Raw genomic sequence first — 9,616 nt, 5'->3', positions numbered from 1 at the left:
AAGTGTATTTTAGAAATGTGTCTCAGTGTGTGTGTATTTGTTCTTTTTTGGGGGGGTGGGGGGGGGGGTTACACAGAAACTAACACAAACATTGAGGAAAGAGGGGAAATCAATAAATAAATGTGTAGAGTGGCAGAGGCCTATGTATTTATTTAAAAGAACATTTTGCCATCAGATTTTCCACATCTTTCAGTCCATTTCAACCAAATATGCAAGCTCAACAAATGGTTACATTTTGCCTTCAACTTTTAAAGCAGTAAAAAATAAGTTTGGTGAGTTTTGTCGTAAATTACAGAGATGGGCATAGGGATTTAAAAATATATATTGTCTCAATCGAGAAATCGCCCCTTCACGATGTAAAAAAGACTCAGGTTGCATTGTGCCATCTCCCACGTAATTTCAAATTGCGCTTTGCAGGGGACTGACACATACTTTGTCACATTTAAATAACGATCTAACTGAGTTTATGTGATGTCCGTGTGCCTCTTCTTAGCTTAATGTTGTTATCTCCAACAGTTTGCTGAACGGAGTTCCTGTCGGAGTCATTGGGTATTGATTTTTCCATGTGAATGGGATAAATTGACTTTGTATTGAACTTCCTATTCTCATGGATCCGGATGTAGCGCATCCTCGACACCAATCACACCAGTCAAGAACAGAGGGGCGGGGGTGGGGGGCTTTTCTCTTGCACTAGCAGGGTGCCTCACTCTTAAGGTAGTACGGTAAATCCGCAGTTAACTCATTCAGAGCCAGTTAAAAAAGACTGCAATAAAGGCTATTCGTCGTATACAGTGATGTAGAAGAGGTCCTTAGAAACATTTTTCTAAATAATATTTTATCTTTTAAAGTGTTCCGTGTTTTCACGGAAAAGGAGATGTACCACCATACTGGGAGGTTAAAATGGCAATGTACGTAGATTATTTACACTAAGCTCCTTTCGAAAGATTCTAAACCTTGAATTTTCTTACGGAACATTTTTTTGTACAATTACAACAAAAGGCAAGTGTAGTGTGCTCTTCTATTTGGGGAGGAACTTATAGCCCACAGGTCGAACACAATCAAATCGGAAACGTCCCCCTCTGAACAGCGGCTCTTCGCGTCGTTCCACCTTAAGAGGTGCACACATCTCTATCGCCCGGCCTTCCACATCTGCCCAATGAATTAAGAGCGGATGCGATGTATCCTTTTTCAGCGCGGTGAATGGCCAATGGGAGTTGGCTACTCGAGCAAACACAGGACCCTACTTTCTCATTCATTTAGTAGCCTACTAGTCTTGAAACGCAAAGGAATCATGCCTACAAGTGTACTTCTCTCTTAAGCGCTCCACGCAGTAGAAAAACAATAGTAATGCACTGTCGCACAACTTAAGGAGCCTGAGATCAACTTGGATATATTTAGAATCGTAAAGATTCGCTTATAAAGAAACCCCGGGGAAAACATTTTTTTGCGTTTTGTTTCGCCGCGCTTGGACAAAACTGGGTTGTGTTGCCAGATCGGCGTCTCAAGTGCGCAGTGCTTTACTGGGAGCCTGCTCCATCTTTCAAGCTTCACTCGTGGATTTACCCTCACCTTGGACACACTAGTGAATTAATTCGCTGCATCGAGTGGAGGAATAGCGACAGATCAAGCACCACTATTTGGATACAACAATCGTAATGAGCTTTAGATATTAATATAAGCTGGTTTTAAACAATTTTGGATGGGTGCTTGGTATATTGGCTGATGGATCCTACACTATGGATGGTTGCATATAGGTGCGTATTGAATTTTGTATTTTGGCTTCCATTGCATTATGAACTATTTGCATTTAAAATTCATATATGGTTTGCAGAGCCTGTTGGCACTATTTTGCCCTCGGCGCTTTCTGAAATGTGCTATTTGGTAGGACACATGTCGGGTTTACTGTCGCACACCACCCTCAGCGGTCTGTTGCCTCTCCAGCCAACAGCGGGATGGTGTTGTTGGCCTGTGCTGTCGTTCGATTATTTTCTTGTCTGATTATCTCCGCAAATCAAAACATCCGCGCATGCATGTCTACTGTGCACAGCACGTTTTTTTTTATGTTGCGGTTAATGAACATATGACGAGCGAATATCCTAGCCCCCTTGGTTCCTCCAAAGGAATAGGCTAAGAACGGCCCCAGACTACTTTTTAGCCAGGAGGGGCTCGCTCTCCTGCGGTAGCTAACTGACAAACACCCCTCCCCCATGGAGCTTGCTTGTTTTCATTCATAAGTCCCCCCCTTCCTCTGTCGGCTCATCCTGGATTGTGTTGATTAATTAGTTCCACCACTTGCCTTCAGTGAAGCTCTACGAAACCTAACTTGATGGGAATAGCCTAATTATGCATGGTACTGTTTTGAACTTCAATAAAACGCACTTATTGTAAACTTTCGATGCACACTTTGGCTATTGGTGGCTTCGGTTGTGAATGAGTGGAACTTGACAGTGGAGTAATCGGCATTTAACACACTGGGCAGTTGACAAACTTTGCAGTTCACACACACAAAGTCGATTTAATCTTTAGGGCCTTTGGCCATAGCTTTGGTGGCTGTCTGACATTTTAACTCGCGTAGTCTATTGCCGTATGGTATTTGCAGTACGCGTGTTTGCAACAACCTTGCGTAAGCTGTAACCCTGTCTAGATTTGTTAAAAAGAATTATACTGGCAAGAGGATAAAATCACGAAACCCTCTTTTCCTCTGTGTCTCTAATCAGTTTATTTTTTGCGAAAACCTTAATTACTCAAACGATTTGTAGAGCCCTAAGTCCAAAGCTTAAATAATAGCCATTATTATACCCTTCAACTTTTCCCTTAGACTTGATTTATGTGGCTGGTTAATTTCAAAGCAAGCCTTCCGTTTTGCAGTAGAATTAGAGAAGCAGTTCACATTGTTGAGCTGGACCGTGTCCTCATCCCTTTCCTGGGCTGTATTTAAATGTTAACTAGCCATACAAATGCAAATCGGAACGGGAAGTATTTGTACTGAAGTTTGGATGTATTCGTATTGAGGACGGAACAAAGTCTTGTTAATAGTCAATCTCTTCTCTGCTTGCATAACTCTCGGGGGGTAAAATGCCACGAAATGAAAGAAAGTGAAGATAACTCTCTATTCACCATGGACGTTTGCACGTGAACATGAAAAGTGTATAAATCGCTGATAGACCCTGAAAGATTAGCCGACTTGTGTAGGCTACTGTCAAGGCACGTTGTTTACCATCAGGATCACTCGTTTGTCATTTGTCAGTGTCAAAACCCATTTTCGCGACTTGTTTTTCAACAATTTCCCGGCCATAGGAATGTAAATGATTGTCACGTTTGGTTCTCACTTTCTTACTCATCTCTGTCTTCCATTCCTCCTCCAGGATTTCAGATGCATGCCAAGTCCACAGTGAATGTCGGAAGTGGTGATCACCCCAGATGGAGCTCCAACGTCAACATGGCAGTGGCGGCTCATTAGTAGTGATCCAGCAGCCTTCCCTGGAGGGCCGGCTGGACCGTTTGGACTACGAACGGGAGCTCCAGCATGCCGCCATTCTCTCGCTTGACCAAATCAAGGCCATCCGCTCCAACAACGAGTACACGGAGGGGCCGTCGGTGGCCCGCAGGCCTGTCGCCCCGCGAATGGTGGTAGCCCCGCGACCGGACAAGCACGAGAGCACCCACGAGATCATACTTGTCAATGTGAACAACAACTATGAGCACCGGCACCCCGGCGGCCATCCAGGGAGTGCCCTGGTCGGACAGCATTACAACGGGCGGGCTCCCGGCCTCAGCCGCTCTACCAGCACAGGTAGTGCTGCCAGCTCGGGGAGCAACAGCAGTGCCTCGTCAGAGCAGGGCCTTCTGGTACGCTCCCCTCCAAGCCGGCTTGGCTCTGCCCACCACCATAACCACCACCATAGCAGCAGCAGCAGCAGCCACCGGGCGGACAGGCCTGTACGGACTCAGCCCAAGTCACTGGTCTCCCAGCAGCAGCAGCAACAGCAGCAGCAACTGCTGCTCCTGCAACAGCTGGAGGCCCCTTTGAAGCCCTCTGTGAAGGGCGGACTGGCCGGCATCGCAGGGGATGCATCCAGCCACCAGTTCATCTGCGAGCGCTGCGGCAAGTGCAAGTGCACGGAGTGCACAGCGCCCCGGACTTTGCCCTCGTGCCTGGTCGGGCAGTGCCTGTGCTCACCGGACAGCGTGGTGGAGCACGGCACCTGCATGTGCCTGGCCAAGGGCATCTTCTACCACTGCTCGAACGACGACGAGGGCGACTCGTGCGCCGACCACCCCTGCTCGCTGTCGCGCTCCCACTGCTGCTCGCGCTTCCTCTGCATGGGATTAATGTCCGTTCTCTTCCCCTGCCTGCTCTGCTACCCGCCCGTCAGAGGCTGCGTCAAGGCCTGCCAGGACTGCCACGACCGGGTCAACCGGCCGGGCTGTCGCTGCAAGAACTCCAACACTGTCTATTGTAAACTGGAGAGTTGGGCCTCCCAGGCCCAGGAGAAGCCTTCCTGATTCCTAACGTCTCCGGAGAGGAATTTGGTCCCCCCCCCCACCCGCCCGCGCGCGCTCTCCCTCTGTCACGTGGCTCTGATCATAAAGATGACAATGATGATGGTGATAATAATCGTTGCTATCGATGTTTATCAAAACAATTTAAGCCCCTCCCACCCTCGCCCTTCCGAATGGGGGGCTTCTGCTAGGAGTGATAAGCATGGAGTATGAAAACCACTCTTTTTGTTCGTTTTTTTTCTTTGTTTCAACAGGACCTTTTTTTTTTTTACAAATCAGTGTTTGCCTTAACCGTTTCTTTTGTCTCGTTGGCTACACATTAACACTCATTATAAAGAATTTTCTGTTAGCTAGGCAGAGCTTCCCTGGTGCTTTAAGCCTCGTGCGTGTGGCCTCTTACCAAATCTGTGAAGGACTATCTAGCTAGACAATATGTAGCTGTTACCAGATCATAGCAACCAGGAGTGTTTTGAGTGGTCAGTTGCTACCACATTAAGGCTATGGGTAACCGTGGTTCCTTTTGGATTGAGGAGAGCGCATCTATCTCATAGTATTTCTGGTGGATGCTTCTCTCCCACTCCCAAGACTCTTACCAACAATTCTGTGGCATTCTTACCCTTTTGTTCTCATTTTTTTTTGTAAATTGTATGTTCAGATCCATAAGAGAAATTCCGGCTATTTTTAAAAAAAAGAAAATGTCTGTTAAAACAGTTTTTGTTGTACAAAATATTTATTATGTGAAGCTCTATTATTTTATGATATTTATTGCAAAAGACAGTCTTAAACTTACTCATGTCTGAATATAACAAAATATCAATACTTACTGAAAAATTAAAGGGTGGCACAAAAGAAAAAACTATGTTAACTTTAATGCAGAAAATATATTAATTAATGAAAAATATACCATGTCTTGTGTCTTGATTATCTTTGAATGTCGTGCACCTCTCTCAAGCCTATGGGCGTAGGAAAAGATGAAGTGGAAGTGAAAGAAACTGATTAGTACATGTACATGTGTCTGTGGGTGGAAGGGTGGGTGGTTGGGAAGTATTATCAGTTGATGAATCGGTTATATGATAATGTGGGCACATTAGTTGTTAGGTCTTTTAAGTTGCATCACTCTTTCCTACTGATTGCTGAAGGTCTTCCAATTCATGAATTTTGCAAAAATATGACCTCCTTTCTGCAACAGCACTGACCACAGTTTTAAGGATCATTCTCTGCTCATCTTGTGACTCAATTCCATTAGTTCGAGTTTAGTTGAAGGCAAAGCAAAGGGGAAGTCTTTCAAACCAAGTTCTGTGGTTTGTAAGCATAATGTCAGAATGCATCACTTTACATTTTTTGTGGGGATTCGGGGAGGAGGGGGTGGGGATTATAAATAGGAATAGTTTTTGCTGAGCTGCGACAGCTGACATAGTGTCATTAAACTGTAAAACGGTCTTGGTGCGAGCGAGTTCCACAGTGAGTCTCAGTGGGAAACAGGACCCACCACTCCAGCATCCCCAGGCCACCTGTTCAAAGATAATAAACCGCTAGCATTGCCCAGCTTTTATTGCACAGTTCCTGCTCTAAGGACAACGGCAGTCAGGGCAGAAACAGCCCCCTTTTGGCCTGCCTGCTCGAGCGCTCTCTCTTTTTTTTTTTCTCTCTCTCTCTCTCTTCTCCTGGGGGTTTTATCACTCCAGGGGAAGTTGGATGACCTCGTAAGAGAGGGTGAGATCATGGCTGCAGAGAAGAGAAGGGAACTGAACGTGTCAGAAATCTCAGGCCCACACCAAGGCAGTCCAGATCTGTACACAGAGAAACACATAAGGGGAAAGTGATTGGGAAAGAATGCTGAGTGAGTAATCGACCACAAGGTATTTCCTAAAACCCTAAGGATTACGAGTCTCTAGCTCAAGAGAGGGATAATTGTTTCTTTTTTTCCACTGTTGCTTCCTTGTTGGCTCGCTGCTATTTTTGGAAGATCTGGCTTTGCTAATATTTTTAGCTTATTTTTTAAAAAATCTTAAAACCCTGAAAGACTACAGCTTGTTCACAGGCAGTACCATGATCTTTGACCATCTCTGGGGGAAAATATTTCACAAATGTTTCCCTACCGGCTGGCTGAAACCATCTTTTTTTTTATTGTGGTTATCCTGGATTTGTGTGTATTCAAGGGTGTTTTTGTGGGTGACATGCTTGAAGCAACAGGACAAGCCCTTTTCCAAATGGGTTCGTTTAGAATATCATCATTTTTTTTTCTCTTCCTCTCTTCTCCTTTTTTTACTGGCTGGAATGTACCTTTTGTTGGTCTGAATGGCTGAGTGTGGATTAGTGGTTTGACAATTTCCTGCTACCTTTCAGCCCTGCAATCTGAGGAGCCCCCCTTTGCCTCTTGGTCCGGGGCAAGCCACAACAATAGAGCAGGGTTCATTTTGGAGCCTTTCTGACACAGAGGGCCCTGAACTAAAAGCTCTCGTTTGGGAGTGGGGCTGACATAACTGCTTTGAAGTTGCACCAAATCATTTTCAAACAGAGCCCATTTGAAGTCTTTAATTCAGGAAACCTTGAAGGAAGCTGTTTTAACAATATACCATAGATGTGAAATCATTCAGATTGCCCTGACGGTCCGTAATTGAAGTTTGCATATGGACATATACATTCATACAGATTTAAAAGAAAAAAAAACCTTGGCTCAAAATGTATTGTGTCATTCATTATAAGAATGATAAAATCACACATAAGCACACAAACCCACACTACGGTAAATAAAGAACAACAGGATGCTTGTGTCCTGTGAAGTCTCGCACAATATCTCTCCCAATCCCCCCCCCAGCACCGATCCTAAGGATTTTCTTTGGATTTTACGGGTTATACAGGTAGGCATCCAAAGGGGTTTACATGTTTAATACACTGGGAGGCTGTGTCTTCTTATTGACACGTAAGGGTAGGTCTAGGTTACACTGGATTGACAAGGTACGCTTGATTGAAGAATGATTGCATCAGAAATACTCTTCGTCTTATTCTATTTCTAACACTTGTTCCGTTTTTGGTCGGGGAAAGATGTTGTATCGCCGCCCACACATCCACAGGTCTGTTTCCAGGCTCCTTGTAAGATGGCCTACTCCACGGGCTCTCTGCGAGTGCAAACTTGCACCAGTTCAACTTGACTCAGAGCGGAACCTCCACACCACAAACTTTCACTGACCTCAGCCTAAGGTGCCGGCAGCGCAGCACATCTAAAAATAACACCCGGAAGGAAATTCATCATGTAGGCCAGATTTAGTCATTCTTGTTTTGGTTTTTCCTTCCTCCCTTTTCTCTTATTCAAACCTACACATGTGCAAGTGAACAGGAAAGACCTTAGTCATTCTACCTGACGGGGGAAATGTACTCAACTCAGTTGAGCACTAATAATAGTTTTTCCATTTAGTCGAACTTTTTAAAATGCTTTTAAACATGTGAGGGAAAACGTACTTAAAGCCAAAAAACACAATCTCAAGTCTTTAAGCTTGGCAGTTCCCTTCACAAAAGCAATAAAAGGACGGCTGCATAGAGAGGCAGCTCTCCAAACAGCCCTAACCTCCATTAGCCCCTTTATCTGGCCCTGTTGTGTCAAAAGGCGGTCAGGACAACAGGATGTGAGTTTGTTTGACTGGAGGTGTTTCATTGCCTGGAACATTTGGGCCACTCAGGATACAGGGGAATTTGGCCATCCCAGAGGGCCTTGTGTGTCTCTTGAGTGGCGCTGCCATCTAATACGGTGCCTCTCTCTCTCTCTCTCTCTCTCTCTCTCTCTCTCTCTCTCTCTCTCTCTCTCTCTCTCTCTCTCTCTCTCTCTCTCTCTCTCTCTCTCTCTCTCTCCCTCCCTCCCCAACCACCCCCACCAATCACCACCCACCCCCATCTTTCTTTGGCCTTTGTCTGCCATTTTCCAGACAAAGAGTGCTAGTGGATGAGTGAGTGAGTGAGTGAGTGAGGACTCTATGGAGGACGATCAATACACAACATTTACAAATCTTAACGGGGAGATTTCTTGCTCATTAATGGTAACCAGGCGGTGTGGTATGTTTCCTTGGTGGCTGGAAAGGTGTGTGTAGGGGGTGTTAAAGTTTGTGGCTTGATCAGGGTAATGGGTTATTTAGATTGAATTAATCAACACGTCCAGCAGGTCTTCGGAAGAGTCCTCTGGGTATCCCTCAGCTTTAGTGGTAGTGGTGATCCCTGGTCAGAGTCCATCGGGGCCGCAAGGGTTCCTTTCATAGATATCACGACAAAAAAGATCCCTGGTTTCACCAGGAGTAAGTTTTCCAACGACACAGTCAAGGAATATGTTCCCATTTCCTTAAGGTTTGAGTCAAAAACAAGACCCACTTCCTGTTTCTCTCTTTTCTTCAATTTCTCTTACTGTCAGTCACTATTTAGGCGCCCATTTTGTCCTCAAAAGGCCAACTGTATGCCACAAAAGAAGTCAGACATCTTTGAATTCTTTGTCGGCAAATGCACATATTTTTGAATAATTCTCTCTTGACTTAAGGTCAAATTGGTGCGTGCCGATAAGATCACAACCTTGTTCTCTTGAAGTTGCCCCCAGGAGACGTTAATTCAGGAGCTCAGCCCAAAGTCCACCGTCTCCTTTTTTCTTTCTCTCTCCCCCTTCCAAATATCTCAAGCAGGAAAATGCCTTCCAGAACTTTGAAAAAAGAAAAGGACTTAAATCATTCCTGGTAGTCAGTGGCCCCTTTCGGAGGCTGTGTGTGGTGGCAGGGGTGGGGTGGGATGGGGGTGTGTGAGTTGGGGTGTTTCTCTCTCTTTTTCTCTCCCCCACCCACCCTCTCTCTTTCTTTCTTTTTTCCCCCCTTTTTGTCTCCTTCCCCCTCTTTTTTTAAGATTAGACTACACATCCAGCCAGATGGTTCCTGTCTGATGGCTTTTTTCAATTCACTTCCTCTCCACACAGTCACCATCCCCCCCTCCCCCTCCCCCCTCCTCCTCCTCCTCACACACACTTGCATCCCTTCCCCCCTCCCCCTCCCAAACGTTCTTCTGTTATGCGGCTGGAAGTAATCTTTTATTACCCAGTTGTTCGGAAGTGACCTTCTGCCCTTGATTAGATAGGGCCACGTCCTAT

The 9,616-nt window shown here is 45.4% G+C and overlaps 1 protein-coding gene across 1 annotated transcript; it reads left to right on the top strand.

Moving 5' to 3' along the window:
* The first annotated feature begins 1,207 nt into the window (after nucleotides 1–1,207).
* spry1 (sprouty homolog 1, antagonist of FGF signaling (Drosophila)) lies at nucleotides 1,208–5,404 on the top strand. Its single transcript, XM_012834752.3, has 2 exons — nucleotides 1,208–1,754; nucleotides 3,366–5,404. Exon 2 carries the CDS (start codon nucleotides 3,421–3,423, stop codon nucleotides 4,504–4,506), a length of 1,086 nt encoding a protein of 361 aa, XP_012690206.2. The 5' UTR covers nucleotides 1,208–1,754; nucleotides 3,366–3,420; the 3' UTR covers nucleotides 4,507–5,404.
* The last annotated feature ends 4,212 nt before the right edge of the window (nucleotides 5,405–9,616 follow it).

This window comes from Clupea harengus, chromosome 20, assembly GCF_900700415.2.
Source record: "Clupea harengus chromosome 20, Ch_v2.0.2, whole genome shotgun sequence".
In the NCBI taxonomy this organism is placed as follows: Eukaryota; Metazoa; Chordata; class Actinopteri; order Clupeiformes; family Clupeidae; genus Clupea; species Clupea harengus.
Note: the sequence above shows the minus strand (reverse complement) of the source record. Positions and strands in the feature narration are given on the sequence as shown.